Raw genomic sequence first — 26092 nt, forward strand, 5'->3', positions numbered from 1 at the left:
AAATTTGTCATTAGATTTTACTGTCCGATGATTCATTATTTATTTGATACTTATTTGATATTTGATTCTTTAACTTAAGCAATACCGCCTTTGTTTGCCATCATCATAACCTTTTTTTCAATCAAACCATTAAATAAGAAATGCAATAAAATATATACATATTTGTGTAATCCACGAGTTCCTCTTAGTTGTTTAACTCGGTTATTAATAGACAGGGGAAATGCGGAACTGCGCCATCTACTGGTTGCGTTCAATACACTTTGAATCGACATTTAATTTAATTATAGGTTGAATAAATAAATAAATAAATCAATCAATCAATCAATCAATCAATCAATCAATCAATCAATCAATCAATCAATCTTTCACCTGGCTCCGAATACAATGCAACGTGTCCTGTAAAGTGCACCCCTTTAAGTCAGTCTTAACTGTTAAAAACCGATCTAGGTTACCAATCTCACAACTTTCCTTCCCCATGCTGAGATGATCCAAACCTGCACGGTGCTCCCCGGGTTGTAGGGATTGTGTGCTTGTGTTGTAGATCAGGCAGTCTATTAAATTAACACAACAGCCTGGGCCAGTGGATAAATTATTATTGTCATTGTTATTATTATTATCTTTCTAATAATTCAAAGCGTTCAAGCATGCACTTATTTCTATGCATTCTTTTTTGGGGGGGAACAAACGTTTTGTTTCTTTAATAATAAAAAAGAAAGGAGCCCAGTCAAACAAGACGTCTGTTTCTCAATATGGCTGTGTTCCAATATGTGGTCTACAACACTAGTGTGCACTTTTGTTCTAAAACACAACCTATCTGCCGCCTCTCGCAGTCGCGAGCCTAGTAACAAATGAACCCCTCAGATGAGTGGTGCAACATCTTCAATACTGAGACAATAGGAAGACCACGTTATTAGTGCCATTAACTGAATGAGAAAATACAGTAACCTTCTGTTTTCTAACCAGGTTTTACGTTTGTTTTAATCTCTTAGTGGTTTTAGTGATTATTTTTATTAGATCGCTGATAGCCAGCGACCAATGCACATTCACCCATCATGTGGAGTAAAGTGAAATGTGTTCAGCTTTCTTTTCTTCAGATGCACAAAACCCCACTGTTTATCCACTGCCTTACACTGGAATCACGCAGTTCACAAACACACACACGAGCATTTTGTGTGAAATTAGAAATCACCAATTTTGAGGAATACCACTGATGCACAGTTCGACACAGTTAACTTTATAAGACTGTCAAATATTTAGAAAAAACACAGCGGAGTGTAACAGGTAGCGGATCAGGGATTTTAGGAGCTATAATTAGTGACTTTCAGCAATGCCTGCCTTTCAGCTTCGTGGCTTGATTTTGTTTTTCAAAATAAAAGCCCGAAAACCACAAACCTGCACTTGTGATTATATTCATTTATTAAACGAAACGATTAATTAGACCTATTAATGTCAAATATTTTTTTTTACTTCCTCACATCAGGTAAAACGGCCACAAAACCACAACATGCAGCGCCACAGCAAATATATATAACTATATTATATATTAAAGTGTCTTTTATTTTGAAAGGCTGCTGAGACTTAGCGAACAAAGCTTAGCAATGCATTTATGGCGGTAGCGCGGGTAAAGCTTCTTTTTTCATGCAGATTTATAAGGTGCAGAAATGAATAAACGATCGCGATGTGGCTCTGCGGCGCGTAAGACGCTTGTTTGAATCCTTGCTGGCAGCTTGCTGTTAATGCTCAAGCAGGGCGAAGTAAGTTAAGCGGAACTTTAGCGATTCGGTTCACAGCCGTCCTCCTGTGTTGCTATGTTGCGTTCTGTGGTTGCCTGGATACCTCCAGGTCTCGACGCTAGTGGACTTAGCTAGTCCACAAACCGGTGGGCTGTGCGGCCTTTCAGCGTTTTGGCAGCCCCCTAAACCGCACATTAGCTAGATACTACACTAGGTGGGTAGTATGTCACAACCAAAACGACACCACGAGTAATTCACTCATTAGCTAGTAAACTAGTCTCTACGTGTAGTATGAATAGTGTGTGGTTTAGGACGCACCCCCGCTCGTCTCCAGCCCTAAGCAAACTGTTTGGTTGTGTAGCTACGTTACAGAGTCTGCTTCGCCAAGCCGCCTGCACGGACATTCACCGCTCCTGACAGCCTGTTTACTGACCAGCTAGCCAGTTAACTCGCTAGCTAAGTCTGTGGAAGTTATGGACGGCGGCACAGCTGTCAACTTTGTCGACGAGAAAGCAAGGATAGCAGCAGACAAGGGCTACACGCCTTACATGGAAATGAAGGTAACCGCGTCGATGTAGCGGGTAGTTAACTAGTGCTTTAGTGCTTTACTCACTAGCGAGCCCAAGCTACTGTCCTAGCAGCAGTGACTTACTCAGCTCCACGCAGTGCACTGTGTAAAAACACCGTGTACTTTTCTGATTCTGATTCAAATGATAAATCATCATAGCACCACATTACTACTAACCTATCATCCGCAATGTCCACTGTAGCTGAAAAGGTAGTGCTAGCTGGAGTCTGACCCACAGTTCAGACGTGGACAGAGACTGGAGGTACCAGTGATCTCTACTGCTCCTCTAGAAGTTAGTTAGCCAGCTAGCTACAGAGCCCCCAAAGGATCAAGGTAGAGAAATAATATTTAGAGACTAGAAGTGATCTATTAAACAATCTGTTACATCGAGGCATTTTTAAGATTGAGAAAACAATGTATTAATTCAGAGGACTGATTTATTAACTCGAGAAAACAATGTATTAATTCAGAGGACTGATTTATTAACTCGAGAAAACAATGTATTAATTCAGAGGACTGGTTTATTAACTCGAGAAAACAATGTATTAATTCAGAGGACTGGTTTATTAACTCGAGAAAACAATGTATTAATTCAGAGGACTGATTTATTAACTCGAGAAAACAATGTATTAATTCAGAGGACTGGTTTATTAACTCGAGAAAACAATGTATTAATTCAGAGGACTGATTTATTAACTCGAGAAAACAATGTATTAATTCAGAGGACTGGTTTATTAACTCGAGAAAACAATGTATTAATTCAGAGGACTGATTTATTAACTCGAGAAAACAATGTATTAATTCAGAGGACTGATTTATTAACTCGAGAAAACAATGTATTAATTCAGAGGACTGATTTATTAACTTGAAAAAACAATGTATTAAATCGAAGGGAATGATTTCTTACATTTAAGGAATGATTTATTAAATCAAGGTAATGTTTAAAATCTCTAAATACCATTTTTCCAATTTAGGGGCAGCTACTCCGTACTCCATACTGTCTACTATTTTTAAACATTTAGAAATCTATATTTTAAGCTGCTGATTTTGTTCTTCTTCAAGTTGTTGTTTTGAAAGACAAAATGATTGTTGAAAGTCCTCAATTAATAGAAATACAATTCTAAGTAAAAAAAAATATACTATGAATATACTATGAACTATTATAATATGAATATAAGTTCATATTATTATGTTTTGTTTCCCTAGTCAAGCACAGATTTGGAATACACTGAACCTCACAGCAAAATTACATCACATCCTAAGAAGAATAAAGGTGGGCTGCAGTCAAAGTCAAAGGTTTTTCTGGTCATTTGACAGCTAAGCAACTCGCACAGTCCTCACATTATAGCTTATGTCTTTATTATGTGCCTTGCTTTCAGATGACAGCTATGGCCTGAGTTTGCAGTTGGGTGAAGAGTATGAAAGGAAGAAGCAAAGGCTCAAGGAAGAACTTCGTCTCGACTACAGGCGCTATGTTGCTGAGGTATATAGGGCTTAGGAGTCGAATAGCTAAGGCATATTATTGTGTTCTTTTAATGAAGCTACCAGGGTCACCGATGTCAATAAAATTATTTTGTGTGCCATAGACTTATGATACCTATTAGTTACATTACACTTGTAGCTCCAGTGTAAAACTAAACATGCTAACTCGAGCCAATCAAACATGGTTAGGTTAAATTTTCATTCTGGCCACCAACGTAACTGAGCCTCTTTATGCAGGAGCTTTTTGAAAAGAGTTAGGCAGCTCTGTGGTAGTGTCTTTTCATTTAGACAGTTGAATCACTTCATGCATCATTTAAGCCATCACTTCATTTTAAATCTGGAATGATGTTTAATGTAAAAGTAGTATTTTTTTTAATCCACTTGTTTATTCTGAGGTTATCTTGTCTTTACCTCCTAGAAAAAAGAATTAGGTGCTGGCGATGTATACTTTCAACCCCAAACGCGACCTCTTCCTATAAGAGAGAGAAGATCTGCAAAGGTGTGTGAGTGTTTGTGTATGAAGGAGTTTTCAGAACTGCACAATATAGCACATTTCATGGCATCAATATTCACTTGCTGCATGTTTAATAGTGCTGTAAGCGTCCTGACCAGTCATGAATGATCTTTTGGTTAATCTTGAGACAAATTAAAGAATAATTTATGTCAATGAAAAACCATGAATGATTAGAGTCATCGGTAGCTAATGTAGGCCAGACTTTGGGGACACCAAATGAAGGGTTTACTAATGTATGTTAATTTGTATGTATTCTGCAGCTCAACCCATAATATTTGACGATTTTCTTAATTATTATTATTTAATTAAAAAACCCCAAAATGAAACTTTACCCACAATCTTAACAGGGAGACTCTGCTTGACAGACTAATGCCTACACACATAGACTGGGATTTTGAGCCCAGATATAATTAGCAACAGTTTACATATGGTTTGTCATCAAGCTGTATAGCGTTTTTCTCTGGGCTGAATTACTAACTCCTTCTAGATGTTATTAAATGCCAGTCATGTTATGTATGTTTATACATGATGATTCATTTTTAATGTTTCCTTTATATTGTAATGTTGTATGTGGTTGCATTTGAGTACACAAAATAATTCAAGTGTTTCTTGAGTTGTAACTTTTTGTGCCAGTTAAATGAAATTAACAATATAATCAGTTAATTTTGCGATGATGAACAAGTGCGTTATGTTACTTATTTCAGGAGAAGTTAAGAGAGGACCAAATCAGGGACAACGAGCTGATTCTTAGAGGGCAAGAAGAAAAGCAGAAAATAAAGAAAACTGCAAAAATGCCGCAGGTTTGAGTGAAATTATTTTATGGTACATATAAATGTTGTGACTATTTGTGCTGCAGATCAGCAGACAAACATGGACCTCATCAGCAGGTTTATCAAAGACTGCAACACATTTTTGTTGTGTTGATTTATTAGTGGTGGAGAAATTTTTCGTAATAATTCCCCCAGTATTACACAATCTTTTTGGAATCCGTGTTTCCATGACAGCATCAAAGCAAGAGACTTTAGGTTTACAAATCTGTGCTTGAATGCAAGTTTGAAGTTATTTGGACTTGACCTCTAGATAGAGATAGATCAGGAGTGGGGAACTGAGGACCAGAGTCCACCAAAGTTAAATCAGGTGGGTTGAGCAGCACCAGAGGACCGAAATCACCCCTGAAATAGATAGGTAACCCTGAATGATTGAATTATGAACTGAAACAATAATATATATATGGTTAATCTATAACTTTGTATTTTATCCTTTGGTATTGTGGATACAAGACTTTAGTGGCAGAGTTATGTTAGTTGGGAGGTGGGCCTCCATGAATCTCATTAATAAGCCTTGGCCGCCTATGATTCTGTTGTTTGGTTCACCGGTTGTCTTTCCTTGTAGTAGGGCTGGTAAAATGTTAGATCACAATATTTAAAAACCTCCCAAAACACAAAATGGTACCAGTAGCTGCCCGATAATTTAAAAATCGCTATCCAAATACTCTCCCAACTGCTGCACTCCATTCTATTAAATAGGACTAATTACACTGTAATGAAACATGCAGCTGATCAGTGCTCTTTATGTTTAGAACATCATATTGTGTATCATGTTAACAGAATTAATCTTGATTTGATTAAAATATTGATGTATTGCCCACCTCTACCTTGAAGCACTTTTAGTAGGTACTGACAACTACATACCAGGAACACCCCACAAGACTGGCCTCTGAACCACTCTAGTCAAACCACTGTAGTCAAACAGGTCAACAGTGAATAGCCAGACATGTGCTGACAGAAAGGCTATGGTAACTCGGATTACCACGCTGTACGACTTCAAACCTTAAGGCAAAAGGCTTCCACTTGTGTCTCCCAAGAACAGAAAGCTGAGGCTGCAGTGTGCACAAGTCCACCAGAACTGGATAGTTAAAGACTGGAAAAACAGAGCCAGAAGGGTCAGAATTAGTTACAGACAGCATGAATCCATGGAACCAGTCTGCACTGTGGCTGGTGGAGGTGGTGTAATGGTGTGGGGAATGTTTTTTGACACACTTTGGGCCCTTTAATATCAGCCAACCATCGCCTGAACTCTGCAGTGAATATTTTCAAAACCTTTTATAACCTTTGTTTGCCATGTTTCACTTTTTGACAAATTACCTGCTTCTGGTAGCTGTCCTTTACATTGTATCCATGTTGTATCCATGAATAGACCAATAGAAATGCTTGAAAATTTCAAAAATATTGAAGTTCTTCATAAAAGTTGCCATATTAAAGGTGTATGACTGTAGTGATTATGTGATTTAAAGATATTGTATGACTCTAGTTTTGTGTTAAAAGTATGTGCTATTATTTATCATTGGAGTTTACAAAATGGCCACAGTAACACTGTGTTTAACTGTGGAAGTACAAGGGTAATTGTAGACTATTACTGTTATTAACTAGTAAAGTGTTAAGCGGCTTAGTTCTATTCAGTCTGACAGAGGTCGATACCTTCCTGGCCACAGAGTGACTCATTATAGAGCCTAATGGATTTTGGTAGGAATGACCTTGCATAGCACTGTTCAAAGCATCATAGCTGAATAAGTCAGATCATGCTCCTGTTTCAGAGCCACTGCTCAGGTTCTAACATTTGAGTTGGCTTCATTCTCTCACAGTCTCCTACTTTATCAGATCTGGCCTTTTTAATAATTTTTATTGATCTTATTCCAATTCTAAAGTACACCTTTCACCATATAGTGTGTTCTGTATGTCTCTCTATGACTCCAGGCTCCAGCTAGAGACCATTTTGGCTCCGCAACTCCTAGCCGTACCTTACCTTCTCCAGACTTGCGAGGACTGAGGAGCAGTCCAAGTCCAGACAGGCCTCTTTTCTCCAGGAGGGACGTTGGCAAGGTAGCAGAGCCTGTGACCAGGGCTGCTCCAAGGCCACCACGGAGACACCGGGAAGGGACGCCAGAGCACTGGGACAGAAGGCCCGCTCATAGACATCACAGCTCTGAGGACGAGCTGTACTCTGCAGAGGAACAAGAACTTGAGCTTTTGCACAAAAGAAGGCCTAGAAACCACCAGGAGCCTGGCAGGAGGGAGAAGAGGCTTCACCACACCGCTAACAGGTGCCTTATAATAGTTATAATTGTTGATTATATTAGAAATTGTGTCTATTTAGTGATTTGTTTTGGCTATGAATTGAATAATTTGCTTTTTATTGCATTAAGAAATACCAGTAGGTGAATTTAGAATAGACACTGTCGGTATGCAGATTGACAAGGAATTTACCCAAAATGTCAATTTAATGGATTATTGTTTATATTATTAATTATTGTTATTTAATGAATAACAAGACATCAAGTATATTCCTATTAGGGCTACATGTTATGATGAGAATAGCATATTGTAATTACAGTACTACTATGTTGTGTAATACATTTAGTAACACGTTTGTGAACCGTTAAAGTGACACAGTTGGAGATCCACTGTGCTGGATCTCAAAATGTTAGTCTGGTGGCTGTTGAAATTTGCTTATAGTATTCGTATGGGAATATTAAAAAAGATGGCCTAAAACTTGGCTAATTTAAACCTATTATTTTTGTAATGGTAACTTGTAAAGGCATTCTTAACTTCTAATGGAAGTCAATGTGGAAGATCATTTTGGAGCATTTCTATTGGTCTATTAATAATGAAAATGTAATAATATAAAGAACAAGATTCACGAATCAAGAATCTCTGAACTGTCTAAAGAAATCTGTTACATTCTACCTTTTAAATTAGGGTGTGCCCCACACTCCCCTACGTTATGTCTGTGTATATGTTGCTCTATTCTGGTTAAGAGACCTTATTACTTGAGCTGCCCCACATGTGAATTCATTCAGATTCGTATTGCTTGAGCTAAAGACTTTCTCACTGAACAGAGTTGCCCAGGAGAGGAGGGAAGTGGATGAACCTACAGTTAATGAAGAGGACTATCAAGAGGAAAACAGACGGACCCCACTGGCAACATTTAAAACCAAGTACTGATCTACAGCAATTAGATTAATTGGTTTTCTGTAGCTCTGGTTTAGGTGAGAATGAGATGGGAGTGCCTTAAGTAGCTGAAGAGGCAGTTTTTTCTGTTTCAGCAGAGGGTTGTACTGCACAGATAAATCCTCTTGTATTGATTTGTATCTGCCTGTGGTGGAAGAAGCATTGGGAAAATTGTACCTTGCTCGTATCCACAGTTTTTAGTCACATTTTAGTCTTTCTGTTAACCTGAATCAGGCTAACTGTGGGCTAAATGGGTATGGACAGCTCTATGTTCTAGACAGGGTAAGATTTATTGGGTAGCCCGTCAGCGGGATTGCATTGATCCCTGCAGATCAGGCCGCTCCGGAGTGGCTCACAGGGCCCTGCAGTAAGTTGCTTTGATCTGCTGGGTGTGTGATGTAGTGGGATGTCAGGGTTTTGGCCGGGCCTCATTGATCTGAGGAGTTTGGCAGTTCGAAGTGTGTGGAACTGACATGTAGTTCACCTGCCTTTGTGTTTCTGATTGTGCTGCAGTCTACCAGCACAGGCCAGAGCTGCTAGCAAGAAGAACATGACTGATTTTGCCACAGGACTCATGATTGGTAAGGCTAATAGCTTCTTACACATATAGTGTATGACCATTTACACCAGAGAGAAGTCTGTTTGAGCAGTTAAAATGCCTCGCTGTGATGTAAAATGTGGATTTTTATGAGCTGTGAGCTTGATGCATTACCCATGCTGAAGTGGCGTTTTCCACTGCATTACACATCCTGCTGTTTTTTTCCTGATTTTATTTCCACTCCCTAGGTACCGCTGAGGAGGAGGAGGCCACTCAGAAGAGAAAGTTGCGCTACAGACAGGAGCTACTGGAGCAAATGGCTGAACAGCGGAAGAACAAAAGGAAGTGGGTGCATGTTTAGTGCTAAGATTTCCTAAGGAAACTTGCATGTAAAACTTAAGCTGTTTGTAAAACCTCACCTAAAAAGCTAATACTTTCTCAGTGTTTATCTGTTTGCCTGTTTCATCTTCACATTAAACAGTAAACTTCACACAGGCTACACTGAGCCTTAAAGCCATTTTAAAGAAAATAAAGAATCCTCGTGTTTTTTATCTGCCAGTGCATCATAATATACACTGCCAGTCAACAACCTGGAACCAGTGCTTTCAGTAAAATATATTACATTACATTACAAATATATTATAATTTGTAAATTATTATGATCTGCGTATTCTGGGCAACTTCACAGGCTTTAAACATAGCTTAGAAAACCAAGAGTGGGATAGAACAGAGCTGTGACACTAAAATGCATCTCTTTACCAACAACGTTATAATAAAATGAAGACACAGAATGCCTTGTATTTCAAGAGTAAGTCTGTAACCTGACAGAACATAACATGATTTTAAATAAACAATTATATAAATATTATATAATTGCTATTATTTTAGATGACCTTATTAAACATAATAAAAATGTCCAAATAATATTTTGGTTTGTTGTGTACAGTATTTATGCCTACAGTGTACTGTAGATGATATTGTTTAAGTTAAACAACATTTAAAATAAATAAGTGAATCCAATCTTCTGAACTTTTAATGCTGTAGTTATATGGTTTTTAATGAGCTAACAGCAAAATATATAAAACTGACACCATAGAGTAGATGTTCCATGCTGATATCTGGATGTTATTTTTGTGTTTTGTAGGGAAAAGGAGCTTGAGCTAAGAGTTGCTGCTACAGGAGCCGTAGATCCAGAGAAACAGGTAAAGACAGAGTCACTGAACCGACAGAACAGAAAGGTGTTTGAAATATTTGTCATGCTTTTGACATGCTGTTGTGTCTAATAAATGTACCATAACATAGTCTATATGGATGGACATTTCATTAAAAACTCTCAAAAAGCCAGAAGACGTCACTTTGTCACAACTCCTAAACTCTGTTAGAGATGGGTGATATGGAGATTTGAAGGCATTTTCACAATAGAGTATTTTCTGGAGCAGTGCCACATTTATGTAAGTGCTACCAAAATATACAGTGGAGTAGCCTGTAATTCGGCAGTTTACACTGCACTAAATCCCATTGCACAGGACTAGGTTAGCTTACAGAATACACTGTATGCGTAAATAAGCATATGTTGTAACTCTCCATGATAATCGTTTCATAATCTCAGTTTGCCAGGCCATAACTTTAGTATGTCTTTAGTATGTCTAAATATATACATGTATAATATATAATTAGAAATGAACATACATGTGATATAAGGTGTTGTTTTCATTGTATGATCTATTTAGTTTGCTTCCTATTCCTATACATAAACCTCTTTAATGGATATTTAACATGTCTAAAGATCCTGTGCTTCTCAACTGATAAACAGAAATGAAACACACTTTATCATTCCACAGCAACCTGAATTTGCTGAAAGGTTGTCAGATTTAAAGCATAATTATGACATTAAAGCATAAATCTATGCTTTAATGTCTGCTCTGAATTATATTAAATTTTATGAGCAATTAATGGAATCTATGTTCAGTTGAGGGTAAATGTTTACGCAATGATTCTGAAGACCGACTGTTGACTGTTGCGCTGTTGTGTTTGTAGCCTTACCAGAAGCAGGTAAATATGTGGCTTTTACACAGTAGAGGGCAGGCTTGCTCTTCTTTTCTGGTGGCGGATTATTTTCTGTTTAAAGCTTTGCAGTACACCTCTGTCTGCATATACAGTTCTAGATTTTTAAATACAACATGTTAATTTTCGATTTTTGGCTATTTGGAAGCCAGCTTTATGGTATTATCCTGATTTTACAATTTATTTTCAGGATTTGTAATACAACATGCTTTTTATTGCAGTATATGACAGACTGCTTGACTGGTCTCCCCCAGCCTGACAGGATCAAACTGTTTGGTGCTGTGAGGAGGGAGTATGAAGCCAGGAGGCGGGACGTGCCCTACAGGCCAGGGCTTGGGCTGGACGCGATAGCGCTGGATTCAGACAGGCGGATACAGGACGAAAGGCCCCCGCAGGGACCAGAAGAGAGAAGCATGCCCCCCAACAGGCCCCGTGTGGCCTTCCAATCTCCAATCCTGGAGTACAGCACAGCCCTGGGCCACTTGGCTAATGCAACAGGCCCAGGTTTTGGGACAGGAGCTGCAGATGGGGCCAGGCTGGGTACTGGTGGGGTTTTTCCCGTCAGTGAAGAATTTCAGAAAGGCCTCTCAGAAACACTGGGAGAAATGGTTAGTCCAAGGTATGCTTTATAATTAATATTTACAAATTCCGATGTTGATTCTGTTTGCATTGTCCTTTATCTGATGAATTATGTTGGCGTTGATGAGACCAACCCACAATCATAGCTTCCTGTTCCTGGTCATTCTGAACGTATTTTAGTACAGTATGCATGCTTTTTCATACACTATATGGACAAAAGTATTAGGACACCTGCTCATTCATTGCTTTGTCCAAAATCAAGAGCATTCGATTTTGGAGCATTGCTGTGAGGATTGTATTGCATTGCAACAAGAGTGTTAAAGAGGTCAAGATGATCACCATCCCACCTCATCCCTAACTCCCCAACCCATCCCAAAAGTATTAGATGGAGCACCATCATTTCAGAGAACACAGTTTTACTACTCCACAGCTCAATCCCTGGGGGGAGCTTTATACCCCTATAGCCTGGTATTTGGTATGGTGCCAGTAGATTCATATTTATCTGCCCCAGAGAGTCTTATTCTGTTGGCAGTACTTCTCTACAGAAGTTAGATAAACTGTGTGTGAATTTGCACATCTGTAAGCAGCTGGATGCATTTATTAACAGGGTCCACAAACATTTGGACACATAGTGGATGTGCCATTTATTTCCCATAGAAATGAATGTTAAAGTCAAATATGCCTGGAATGAGATGCACATGCACATAGAAGAATGATTCCTTGCAGTGAGGGATGCAAATGAAAGGATTTCTGAGTGCTCATAGCAATGTGTAATGGGGAAGACTACCTAGCCCCTGGAATTAATAAATTGGGGGAGAAAAAAGGTAAACGTGGGATTGGTGTGTCCCTAATCCTTACACAACATTTTTGGCTGTTTAGATAAGCTAATACTAATGCTGTATTACTGTATCTTCAGCCATTCAAGAGCATCACTTTCATCATTATGTTCATACAATGTGCATGGGATCTACTTGAGCACCAGAGCTGCTTTGAGTTAGCTATGTGTTCCATTAAAAAAGCCAATATTATGGACAACCAAAATAGTTTGATAAACATTGTTAAAGCTGTACCCTTCACTCCCCTGTTTATACCACCCTTTGGTAAAATTCATTGATTTTGTTACAAAAATTAAATTATTATTTTTGTATTTTTAACTTGTGTTGAAATGTGGTATAATACAGGGTAGCCAGTCAGAGCAGTGCTCGTTAACATTTATCAGCCTCAAAGACACAGTTATAAAATATCCTGACGCATTCAAATAAATGAAGAGAAGCTGGCAAAGGAAAAAGCTGAAAAAACGAGTCTCCTAAAATAATACATGCAAGTTTGTTTGTGCTTTGATTTCAGAGTTACAGGTGTTCCTCCTCCGCTGGCACCTGCACTCTCTGAGGCATACTGCACTCCATATGATGATGCCTACTATTACTATGGAGCCAGGAATCCCCTAGATCCCAATCTAAACTACTGTAAGTGCTTCATCATTGCCTAAAATATAAAATATGAACGTAAATGACACTTAGACTGGGAGTGTTTGTTCTGTTAGTAAATGGGGAAGAATTGAAACATTGTGGACTGTCTACTATAACTGTTCAATGCCTGTTTGCATTTCTTTTTGGACACCTTATTTTTTGCCATTTCTTGTACAGTGGTGCATAAGATTATATTATCCACCCTTTGATTTCTTCTAAATCTATACTACACTACCAGCAAACATGAAGCTGTTATAGTGGTGCGGTGGCTTTTTTTCCAAAGTCTTTGCTATATGTGTGTGTGTGTGTGTGTGTTAGACCGACCTTCTGTAGCTGCAGAACAGTCGTTGGCTAATCTTCCCTCTGGAGCACACACTTCCGTCCGGCCCCCTCCTGCTGTATTGCTTGCACAGTAAGTGCTCCTGCTTTTGAATTCAAATCATACATTTTTAGCTTTAGTCTCTTCCGATACATTTCCAGTAAAGTATCTTTTCATTGAACCTTGGGACCTCTGGATATATTCCAAAATGTAAACTCTTGGGAATTTATTGGAATTAATAGGAAATATTGGATCATTGGATCACAACTATATCATACACTATCATCAATGTACCATTTTGTTAACAGAATAAAGGCATAACAATAAAAATTATTTTACCATGGGAATAAATAGGTAATTATGGAAATTAACTGGAATTAATGGGAATAAAATGGTAATATTCTAAGATATATAGTTGGCAAAAATATATACTGAAGCATAATCTTAAAATAATTAGATATCATACCAAAACAGTTGAATAACAAAGCTGCTCCTTAGTCCCAGGCACATGGCACATTACACACTGAAGGGCTGTTGAGACCACAGCCCCTGCATGCACTGTTTATTCTTCCATCACATCAGCATATGTCCAGAGGATTTCTAGAAACCTGACACTCACCACTACTGAAGGCACACATTTGGCAAGAGGTGAGCTTACCAAGGCCAGCATAGGCTAGCTATCTATATTTTTTGCCTCACCGGATTTCTGTAAGCAAAAATTAATGCTTATTAATTATTCATTATAAACATCAAATCAAATGAAGTGTATTTTCTCTAGTGCTAGTGGTGAGTGTCAGGTTTCTAGAAATCATCTGGACATATGCTGTACATATGATGGAGGAATAAACAGCGAATGCAGTGAATTTATTTTTAGTCAAGATTATGCTTTAGTATATATTTCCCCAAATATATGTAAGTTTCTCATCTTAGAATATAGATTAATTCCCATAATTACTTGTTAATTCCTGTTAATTCCCATGGTAAATTTCCCACCTTTAAAAATCCCAGAATATTGCAACCCTAGTCTTAATACACTCAAATTCCTTATGCTGTTGTGTTAAGTTCCACTGCAAAGCAAAGTGTGTAGCGTAGTGCGTAGCATAGTGCGTAATGTCAAATAAAGAGCTCTCGATCAGTCATGCTTAGTAAAATAATAGGACCAATATTAGGATTGCATGATCAGCGGTTGTAAGCCATGTTTTTTTTTTTTTTATTATTTTTTTTTTATTATTAAACTTTAAAAGTTGAGATTTTGCCTGTCGCCACAACATTTTTCTTTACAGATCAACTTCACAGCATGGCATCGCCCAGTCGAGAATGGGTCATGGGACATTTCCTCTTGAGAGGCACCAGCAGTGCAAGGAAAACAGTCTAAGCTACAAGGAAGCCCTGAAACAACAGGTACACTATAGGGTTACTATAGAGCTGGCAATCCAAATGAGGTTCACTGAAATCTATTGCAGCTGATGTGTAATCACAATTCCAGCTGTGTTTAGTAGGGGTGTAATGGTAATCATACGTAATCATACTGAACCGGCATGTTACACAATCTGGTAGTATTGACTACCTTAGGGGTTAATATACCAAATTTGGTTGAACGAAGTGTTACTTGCACGATTGTCTGCTCATAATGAATGAAAAGAAACCAGTATTTGAGTTCGTCTTATGCCTAGTATTGAGTGTTGAAAACCTGAATGTTTGATAAAAGCAGTGTTTTGATTTAAAGGAGATGAGGCAGGAGAAGGCCCAGTATTTTTGCAAGCAAAATAAAAAAGGCATTTTAAGAAGTGTTAAATCTGCCTGGTTTAAGTCAAAGTAATTGATGAGAGTTATTTAGCTGTGGACCATTTCTCTATGATGTAGATTGAAGACAGGCAAGAGACGAGGCGGCGAGAAAGAGAGGAGCGGGAGCGCAATGATGCCAAGCTGGAGGCGGAGATGAAAGCCTATGAACCCTGGGGGAAAGCAGGAGGTGGAGCTCCACTGAGGGATGACCGAGGCAACCTCATAAGTAAATGAAAACATATATATATATATATATATATATATATATATATATATATATATATATATATATATATATATATATATATATAATGTATGTGTATGTTTGTTTTATTGTTTTCTGTGTGGTGCGGCAGTATCACAAATTGGAGGGTGAAGGTTATGTTCCATTTCTACTGACTGCCAGAGGCATTATAAAGGATTTTCCTTCACAAGGTCAAGAGCTTATACCAGCACAGTCACACAGGTCAACAGCTTTTGCAGTTGTATTCATCATACATTCAACTTTGCACTGCCTGTGGTCATCTGAAATGGTGCTCAAAAGAGCCTTTTAAGTGCTTGAGTCAGTCGGTTGTCCGTCAGTCTACTTTAGAGGAGCCACTTTTGACTCTTGATTTGACTAAAAAAAAAGTATTAGTTTTTATGAAATATCTTAATTCTCAGGTGATCTGAAGCGAATGCACAGGACAAATGAGGAAGCATACATGAACCCAGAGTCCCGTGGCAGAAGAGTCGTGGAGCCAGTGGTTCACGTTGGAGCTTTATCAAGAGCTGAAGACAAGGACCCCTCTGCACACATAGTGTCAGGTAGCACCCATATTTGTGTTAGTGTGTCAGCGTGTCACATTCTTTTAAACCTTTTGAGATCTGTGCTTATTTTAGATTGTAGGTGATTGTCTTGCTTAAGATGAACTTTTTCAAATTAGTTATTGTGTTCCCCTGTAGGTTTCTCCTTTACCCAGCCCTCACCATATGCCCGAGGCAATGTCTTTAGTGACCTCCCCACTTCGCAGCAGCTCCATGAGCAGGAGAAGTACAAGGAGAGTCTAAAACAGCAGGTAAGGAGCATCTCACTCCACCTCTTTTGCCTTGTCGTTCTGGAGCGGCCTCTGATGAAGAGTGTGTCCTTCGGGTGAACAGATTGAGGAGAAGCGGAGGATAGAGGCAGAGAAGAAGGAGCGGTTGAGGCTGGAAGAGGAGAGGGAGGAAAAGAAACTGGCCGAGCAGAGGGCACGAATCCAGAGGGAGTATGAGGAGGAACAGGAAAAGAAGAAACGGAAGGAGATGGAGGTGTGCTACACTCCATCATTTACATATACATTTTTTGGGACACTGTTACTTTCAGAACAAATAAAGACAGTTAATTAATCAACACTTTTGTTACTTTTTCATCATACCATTCAAAGTGGTAATTAATCAGCCACAGGCCTCACTGACACTAAAACCACCACTCACTTCTCTGTAGAGAGCCTTCCATTTCATTTTGTGGGCATTTTTCAAAGAGCCCTCAATTCCTGCTGCTATTTCATATTTGATATTTAAACAGAACCACTACATTGTTGTGCTGCTGCTTCCCTATAATGCCCCCTGTGATTTGAGAAGCTTTTGTTTCTTCTGGTGAGACCCAAAGCTGCAGTAAAACATTTGTGAATGGGCAGGTTCTCTCTTCTTTTGCAGCAAAGCGCCAAAAATCAGGAGATGATCCGGCAAGCTGAGGAGCGTCGCATAGAGGTTGAGAGGAAGAGAAAAGAGGAAGAGGCAAAGGAGAGTGAGGCTGTCAAGCAGCAGTACATGCAGGAGAGGCAAGCTCGGCTGGAACAGGTTAGAGATGCTAGCTGTACTGAGTGTAGTGTCTGAGTCAGTACAGGGTATAAATAGATTTACAGTCTGGTCCATAAGTATTTGGACGGTGACACACTTTTAGTAATTTTGCATATGCACACCACCTCCATGGATTTAAAATGAAGCAATGAACATGTGCTTGACGTGTAGACTTTCAGCTTTAGGAAGTACAGCCATTCTTTACATGGTCCCTTGCTTTTACAGGCTTGAGAGTTAAAAAAGTAGATTAAAATTTGGCCAAAGTAGTAATTTAGTACATTTGTAAAAGAAGAGACTGCATTAAGGATTATGAGGATGATTTACAGAATTCATGGAACAAAAATGTGTGTGTATGTATGTATGTATTTATGTATGTACTGTATGTATGAATATGTCTGTGTGTGTCTGTGTGTGTGTGAATATCTGTTACTTTACTGATTGTACGAAATGCTTTTCATATGCAAAGGACTGCCGTTCGGAGTCTCCACCCATCCCCACAGTGCAGAAGAAACTGGGTTACACACATCGCCCAAGGCCGCCTTCACTGGACAGCCAGCGCTCTGCTGCTGCTCTTTCTGTGAGCAACACCCATCAGCACACACATGATAGCAATTTTCTACCAGAAGTGTATTCTTAAATGTTATAGATGTTGATAGAGGAATGCTATATATATTCCAAATGTCTTTCATGGAAAATAACAGAACTTGGTACCAGTTTGTATTTAATTAGTAGTCAGGTCTTGATTTGCAGGAGTCGGTTACAGTTCTGCCCACAGTTGAGCCATGATATTGTATTTGAGTTCTTTCTTTTATGAGGTTGCGTCCTATAACAGTCCAATACTTCTTCATTTAAGTCACTAGAGCAATAACTGGGTCATCACGAATGAATACAATGGACGGAATGGAGCGGAAGAAGCGCTCACTAATGTCTTATCCTGTGTGTGTGGGGGTGTGTGTGCACTCAAACAGGCTTCGTCAATATCTGCTCCTCGCTCCCCTCCTGTGCCTGCGCGGAGAAACCAAATCAGAGCAACAGGTAGATCAGAGCAACTTCTCCTGAGAGTTTGGCTTATTTATAGCCCTTTGTTGGAGACATGCATAGGGTGCCAAACGATGTTTTTATACATCAGCTTTTGACAGTGAAAGACTGACGCATTGAGGTTAAGGCTAAGTGTGTGTGTGTTTCAGAGGAACAGCAGGGTGTGATCAGCGAGCTGTCAGTCCTCCGTAGACGCCTGAGAAGTGAGCAGAGGCGACTTGAAGGGCAGTTACTGCAGTCAGACAGAGAAGACACACAAAGTCCAATGAAAAGCAGGTACCTGGGGGATAAATGGAACTTCAACCAATTAAAGAAATAGTTCGGTCAGCCAATATATGTTTGCTGCTTTAGTTTAGAATGGCACATTAGGCTAACATTATTAGCAAACACTGGACTTAGATCGCCACCAGTCTTATCTTGGTAAATACATGTCCCAAAACCTCTCTCAATCCACTCAAAATGCATCTAGTCTTTATTTGCATGGTGCAGACAAACCACTGTGTTAATATTAACTTCTCTAAAGTGCATTTGACCTATCTGGTGCTACAACCACAAACTTTGCAGATTAAATGTCCTATAAAATCTATTTTGATATCGTAAAATTAATTCATCTGACTTGTCCGCACAGTGTAACCTTTCACATGCATACATAGTATTGTTATAATGTATTTCAGCAAATAGAAATAGAAATTTCAGATTTTTTTGCTGCAGTCAGTAACAACAGAGCAATTTTCCCATACTTTTATATTCTCCCCACACATTTATAATAGAAGTCTTGGGGAATGTGCTGTAGAAAAGAAAATATCCACTGATTTCTGTAAGTGTATGTATAAGTGTTCTGAAATTGAATTTATTGGATGTGTTCATCTATTGTTCACCACAAATGTGGCAGATAGAGATTCCGCTGTAACATTTGGGAGTATTTCTCCAGGATTTATTATTATTATTATTATTATTATTATTATTATTTATTTATTTATTTTTAATCTATAACAGAATGAAGAGTCAGGGCTTGTATTTTTGTGTATGTGAATACAGAGAGCACCCTGCACTGGACGTTTTTGACATGGCTAGATTACGTATGCAGGTTCCTGCTAGAAGACCCCCCTCAAAAACAAGACTGGTCAACAAGCAGAACATAGAAGATTTCAACCAACTCAAATACAGAGGTATTTGTCTTATTAACTCTTTTTCATTTGTTTAAGAAACCAGGATAAATAGTACTAACAATAGCAAAAACATGGTAACCCAAAGCAAAATAAGGACATATGAGTTGTCTTGAAATACAGCCAAAAACCTTCACTTCTATAACATGCTATTCTCCTTTCATTTAAAGCAGCCATATAGCTGTAGGTCTCTGAGGCATGTGTTGAAAGTCAGCCAAATCTGAAAACTTTTGCCACCATCTGCTAAGAAAACCTCCCACTGAGGTTAAACTTTACGTGCACTGTACATCAAGGCTGGGAGCCGTTATAACCTGGATGGCAGACTGCAGTAATTCCAGTGTCCAGACTGTGATTTTACTGATGATTCTTTCATGATTCCAAATCTGACTTTTATTTATTTGTTTGTTTTTTGTTTTTGTTTTTTTGTAAATTTTAGTCGATTTGTCTCAAGTTTTGAAAAAGATCTTTTCACATCAGAGCCATATCTTGATTTGGATGGCTTAATGTATTTGTGTTTAAGCATTTGCCATAACTTCTGATCTCCTGGAATTTTCAGCACTGCAGTCAGTGTTCACTCAAACACATCTCTGATTACACAACAACATGTTAAACCTTGAGGTGGATAGGCTACAACAGCAGTTGTTGAGTTTCACTTCTTTTAGCCAAGAACAGAAATGCAGTTAGTATGGTGTCCCTAATAAAGTGCTCAGTGATTGTATATACAGTGTATGATGTTGTGGAGCTAGCCTTGTCTAGTCATAGCTAATTTACTTTGGCAAAAGCTGTAAGCAACGCTGCTACATGGCAGCAGTCTGTGTGCACATGTTTATGTGATGGGGAAAGCCTCTGTATCTCCTGCAAAGTATGACTCAGCATCCAGTTGTACACCTCTGCAGGACTCTGTGGGGGAAGAGCTTAGTCACTGACCTTGTTTTCAGCACCAGCACAGAGATACGTAGGTGTTTCAGTGACTAATTCACAGTGGCCCTGCGTCTGTGATTTGAGTGTGAGAGTAGGGTTTATTCATAGATCCACTATTGAGTGTTTTTGCTCTGGTCTGATGCACTGCGGTAAGGGCAGTCAACACTGACTGACTGCAGTGCTAAAATCATCTCTGCTGCCTGCCCTTTCATCATCAGTGTTAGTGCTGTCACTATTGATAATATTACTGATTCACTGATTATTTACCAGTTAACAGTAAGCAGTAACAGTAAAAATAATATAGAAAATAGGCTTTTTTATTTTAAATAGATTTTTAGTAGATTATTACGTGTGTACATTATTGGTGGGTTTCTTTGGAGAGTCTACATTCAGAATGCTTTGTAGCCCTGAACTAGGTTTAATCCCTGACTGAGAGACTGACCCTAAGGATAAAAATAATCTGTGTATATAAATATATAAATGTGTCCATTAGACCTTGCCTTTTATAAAATGTTTATCATCGTCGTCTCTTTCCATTGCATGTAAACTATTCATTACGAATCAATACTGTGTTTTTGAGAGTCAATACAGTGTTGCAGAAGATGATATCACAATTGTCAATACTCACAATAAGTGTATCGATATTTTCTTATACCCTTATTAATATAATCAGGAGCGATGATGTTTTGATCTGTGTTTGTGTTGCAGACAGCGAGTCTCGTGAGCAGGTGAGGCAGGCATATCCGGAGCCACCTGGTGATGAGGTCGGTCTTGAGCTGCAGCAGCAAGCTCTGCTCCAAGAGCAACAGCGCAGACTCCATAATATGAGGGGAGCCAGGGTCAACGGTCAGATATCGCTCTCGCTTTCATTAAGGGCTGTCAATTTAATTTTACAAATCAAGTCTACCATTTATTTTCAGAATTCAGAATGAGTCTGACGAGTCATTAAACAGAGGAAATGTTAACTGTTAATCACTGTTAATCATATATAGTCTGTTAATCTTGATAGCCCAAACATATGCATGTACTCGCAGAGGCCTTTTTTATGCTCATGTGAGATCTCTTTTTCTGTGTCCTACTATAATTCCTTTTCTCTCTTGGCTGTTTATTTCATGCAAAAACAAACCTCTCTGATTTAATACGAATTGGTTTAATTGGATTTAGCAAGGGATCTGGCAACCACCAAGACAATTCCACACAGGCCTAATTCGTAGTGGTTTCATAGATCACTGAAGTCATGTCGTCATGCTGTAGTCTGCTTCATGCCCATATTTAGACCTCTGGGTCTTAGCTGGATTTCCGAAGTGCAGAAATGAATGGGATTTTTGAAAACTGCCACTGTTTCGTCCTGTGGTAAACAAACGCGATCTGTTTACATGAATCTTCGAAATGTGGATTTTGCTACATGCGAGCTAACACTACGATGCAGTTCGCTGGCATCAGAAGACAACCTCAACTAAATATCCCAAACAAACACATAAGCTTTGTCAAATACGATTAGTTAAGTCTGAGTAAAGCACAGCCTGAGTAGGTGTCATGAAATACAGTTAAGGATCTGTAGTCAACTTACTAGAGCACGCATTTGGTTTGGAACATCCCCATAATGAAATGTTTCTTAAATGGGCATGACTCCAACTACAGAATGCGGTATGACCTCAGAGGTTTGTTGAGGAAACTCATTCCAGAATTGGTATTACTTGCTCCTGGGCTCCCAGAACAGTCTTTCACGCTTTGAGCCTCCCCTAAAGGACATGCTTTTCACATGCATTTCTGGACAAGCTGAGATACAGAACCTGTCACTGAAAATGAAAGCTGCATGTGTAGACTAAAGCGGTAGAGTTATATTGCAGGATTTTACACAAATATATAACCCAGGGTTACGCGGTTCATGCAAGCGTTGTCCTGCCCGCTTCACCATTACATACTGCACTTAGCAGATGTGATGAGCCAGGAGTAGCAAAGACAGAGATGCTATTCTCACCATTACAAGTCAGTGGTGACATTTCAAGTGTTTGGTGTAAGATCAGACCTAACTATATCTTATAAAATAACAGTTAATTCAATGAACTTGTCTGATTTAATGGTTTTGATTCAGATTTAGTAAAGTAAAAGCTAAGTTAATTTGACTTAATTCTATTACATCAAATTCATTCTGAAGTCTTTTTGATTACACTGTGCCACTCAGCTCCTATTTGTCAATGAATCATGGAGTTTGAAACACAGTGCCTCAGTAAGTGTTGTTTTCTTAGCCCCCTTCATTTACTCTCTCTCACTCTCTCTCTCTCACTCTCTCTCTCTCTCTCTCTCTCTCTCTCACACTCACACTCACACACACACACACTCATACTCGCGCACTTTCTGTGTATTGACTCGTCTCTCTCTTGTCAGATTACTTTGACCTGTCGCCTCTGACGAAGCCTCCTAATCAGCGGGTGAGTGAGATAGATGTGGCAGTGCTGGGCGCTGCGCCGGCCTGTTTAACTGACCCAGTTTTTCCGTGGCCTTTCAGGATAACCACACTCTGTTTCCTCTCTCTCTGACAGCCCTGTTTATTGACATGACATTTTTATTGATGTGTTTATGCCTGCAGAAGCAGAGCTACAATGACGAGGCAGAGAGACACTCCCTGCTACTATCTGAGAGTGCTTTTATTGGTGAGCGCTTTTAAAACCCAACCAGACCTTTTAGAACAGGAGGAGGTGGGGGTATAGTGCAGGGGGGTTGTAGTGTGCTCTGGCTAAACAGGACAGCATCATGTATTACCTGAAGGCAGTTTTGTTCTGAAAGATGCAAAATGGGAGATTAAAAAATTATTTCGGTCTCACCTTTGATAAAAGTGTGAGAGTGTTGCATAAAAGAGAGGGTTGTGCATCCATGCTGGAGCTTTGTGTGTTTCTGTGGGCTATGACAGCATTAGGCTGTATGATCAACAGCCACTGCACCATTTGGACACAGCTTTTCAGAAGCTAGCAGCAGCCATTGTGGCCTCACTGAGTCTCCGTATAGCAGCCTACTTTCAGATGCTCATCTACAGATGCTTATAAGATTGGTAGCAGCCAGTTCTCAAGGCCAATATTTTAAAATCATTAATGGGGAGGGGGTGGTATTGTGCCACCTCTAGTCATAAAAGTCACAAGAAGCTAAATTGGGCTTATAGACAACTCGCTTACTTTCTTAATTTATCAATAAATAATATGATCAGTATATGAATTAAAAGTTATATAAAGCATACCCAGTCAGCATATAAAGTAAAAATATTGACACTGCTTCTAAGCTGGGCATGATGCCACCAGAAGTGTTTAATCCTCCTCATAGAGTGCTTTGAAAATGGAATGGATAATAAATGATGAGCTAGTGTGAACAGGCCCAATGAGCTTCCAAATATTCCATTAAGTTTACAGATTTTATTTTTTATTGAAGCGAAACTTTCTTGTTTATCAAACATTTTCACAGACACACTCCTTGTAGCATTTCGGTTAGTGATTTGTCCAACAAAAGCTATTTTGTGTCGATAAATCACACTGTTGTTGTTGCAAACCTGGCTAGTGAACCCCTAGTGGTTAAAAATGCAGTTGTGCTACATCTGTAACTCTGCCCCAGTCAGTGATGAAATACAGAGAAAAGCTTCTGATTGGCTGCGCTCTACCCTACTTGCACCTCAGTCCTGCCTCTTTTTTCTATGTAATATGTCCATGAAAGGGCATCTGCTTATCTTTTAATACATTAATATGCAAATTAATACATGTCCTACTAATAACAGTTTAAAGCTTTTGCCATGTGATTGGAATTAAGATTAAATTCTGCTAATATGTTTTTAATGCAGTTCTCAGTATTGAAATTACAATAGTGTGATTAACAGAGGTTTCTTTTTTGTACTGTAGTATAAGTAACTTTACTCCGATTTCTGTACAGATCCTAATGGTTATTCATTCCCAACAACACCCCAGCCCGGCCGGCGGGCTGGCCAGAGCTCTGCAAGAGAAAGGAGACGGCAGACCAGGAGGACAGACTTTGATGATGCAAGTACTTCTCATTAAATGGGGAATTAGCATGAAAAGGAGTCAGTTGAGAAGTCTGCTGGCACACCTGTTCATTTTTGAATGAATAAAATAAAATGAGAATAATATTGAGGAATAAATCTAAGGAGCTCGAGTGTATGGACTAACTGTGCTGTGGATGTTTACAGGGTGTGGAAACCCCAGACAGAGAGAGAAACAGCCAGTCTCTCAGCTCAGCGAACAGCTTCCACCTGGACAGAGTCCGAGAGAACAACCAGCGCAGGATGAGAGCTTTGGATGACATGAGTGCACCGGGCTGGAGATCAGGTTAGGAGACCAGCTTTTAAAAATTTTTTTTTATTGTTATTATAATCTCAATTTGTGACATTTGAGAACTAAAGCTAGATCTCATTAACTGCTTGTCCAATCAAGCTGTTAAAACAAACTTGTGGGTGAGGTACTAAAACACAGCAACTAAGACTGACAGGAAGTTAAGTAAGAAACCTACTCTGTTCACAATGGTTCACTCGTTTACTCGTTCAGCGTTCACTACATAGCCTTTACTGTACAGTGAACCAACTAGAGATAGCTAAGACTGTTGTTACCGTCTGACAATTTGAGCAATACTACAACATAGCTGAAATGTCTCAGTGACAGTGATTTTGAAAGACTTTTAAATGGAGATTTTCTTCGTTGCCATTAAGGTGGATTTAAAATGTAGCACAAGGCAGAAAATGGCTATTTGTGATATTTCAAAGTACCCCGGGAAGTACGTGTCCAATACTGAATTAGTTTCTTAATTAATTAGCTTGGTCAGGTGTGTCAGAACCAGGATGGAAAACAACTGTAAAACATTTCATTGCATTAAAAAAAAGAATTTTTTTGTGTGGAATTGGATGCTGACACTTAACCACTCGATCACAAAGACTGCACTTATCCATTCTCTGCAGGAGAAATCTCTGCTGACGAAGGGGATGACTTTTGGCAGCAGTCTCCGCCTCCGCCTCCTGCTAGACGCGTTTCCACAACGACAGTTGCTACGGAGCCCTGGCTACGCCCCGGCACCACAGAGACGCTGAAGAGGTTGATGGCGGGTCGCAGGCCGCCCAGTCGTGGCCCGCTGAATCACGAATGGGAAGGGCCGTCCACCTATCACGGTTAAACTCAGGGTCTTCACAGTAACACTAGAGCGCACTTTCATCCCTAAAGCCTTTTTCCTCTCATCAGAAGTCATGGTTAAAGCCAAAGAGGTCTGCTCTTATTTATTGCTCCATATTCTGCCCACAAATGCATTCTTTTGTAGCGGCTGTTGCTAGTGTGGGCAAACTTTACAGAAGGAACATCTGTAGCACACAAGTCACTACATAACCTTGTGTGTATGGTTTTACATGGTACGGATTGGAGATTTGCTATGTAATAGTTAAGTGTGTATATAATTATATATATCTCTATGTTGACCAAAACTGGTTCGTGCTAGTTTTTACCCTGGCTCAATCCCTTCTTTTCTGGTCCACTTTCTGTAAATCTTGTCTTTCTTGGAAGCAGCTGTTAGGAAAACACAGGGCAGCATGACTTTGAGGCCAGTTTGGATTTGTTTTACCTTTTCCTGTTGTCTGAATTACTCTGACAGTGAAAATAAAAAAGTGGTGCTTTCATGTAGACTGAATCGTAATGCAGTGAGACAGTTGCACAATCCACAAAAGGTCATTCGGGTTCTCGTCTAAAGCCATAAAGCAGATGCATCTACAGAAGAGCAAAGCAGCATCGGCCAAGGTGCGTCTCGCCCTCCTGTCAGCCAGCAGAGCCTGGGAGGAATTACTACGCACAGGTCCCATCTGCTGCACCCTTGCTGCGTGTGTGGTCTGGTACTCGTAGATGGCTAAATCTGCTCATATACTATGCCTTTGTTTTGTCAGAATGTGTGAGTATTGAATGTATAACAATTGTAATTATGATGCCTGAAACTAAAAGCTTATTTAACTTGAAATTTCTTCCGAAAAATCAATAAATTGTTTTATTTTTCATAACCTTCAGTTTTCCTGCCTGAGCGAGTTTGTGTTTTCCAGTTGAATTTTGCAGAAGTCACAATC

General features: G+C 39.2%; 1 protein-coding gene across 3 annotated transcripts; it reads left to right on the forward strand.

The window, feature by feature from the left end:
• Window positions 1-1589: 1589 nt before the first annotated feature.
• cspp1a (centrosome and spindle pole associated protein 1a) lies at window positions 1590-26079 on the forward strand. Of its 3 annotated transcripts, XM_072688845.1 has the most exons (30): window positions 1590-1754; window positions 2095-2293; window positions 3508-3574; window positions 3681-3784; window positions 4202-4282; window positions 5002-5097; window positions 7051-7397; window positions 8193-8291; window positions 8818-8885; window positions 9091-9187; window positions 9987-10044; window positions 11161-11525; window positions 12833-12951; window positions 13273-13366; window positions 14557-14674; window positions 15137-15284; window positions 15722-15865; window positions 16004-16116; window positions 16199-16348; window positions 16736-16879; window positions 17346-17456; window positions 17848-17914; window positions 18067-18193; window positions 18956-19086; window positions 20713-20850; window positions 22393-22436; window positions 22595-22658; window positions 23917-24023; window positions 24191-24329; window positions 24953-26079. In XM_072688845.1, exons 2-30 carry the CDS (start codon window positions 2207-2209, stop codon window positions 25162-25164), a joined length of 3639 nt encoding a protein of 1212 aa, XP_072544946.1. In that variant the 5' UTR covers window positions 1590-1754; window positions 2095-2206; the 3' UTR covers window positions 25165-26079. The 3 variants fall into 3 exon arrangements, with proteins under 3 accessions (XP_072544946.1, XP_072544944.1, XP_072544947.1); XM_072688843.1 differs by having other exon boundaries at window positions 1590-2293; XM_072688846.1 differs by lacking the exon at window positions 2095-2293 and having other exon boundaries at window positions 1720-1754.
• The last annotated feature ends 13 nt before the right edge of the window (window positions 26080-26092 follow it).

Source organism: Salminus brasiliensis, chromosome 1, assembly GCF_030463535.1.
Source record: "Salminus brasiliensis chromosome 1, fSalBra1.hap2, whole genome shotgun sequence".
In the NCBI taxonomy this organism is placed as follows: Eukaryota; Metazoa; Chordata; class Actinopteri; order Characiformes; family Bryconidae; genus Salminus; species Salminus brasiliensis.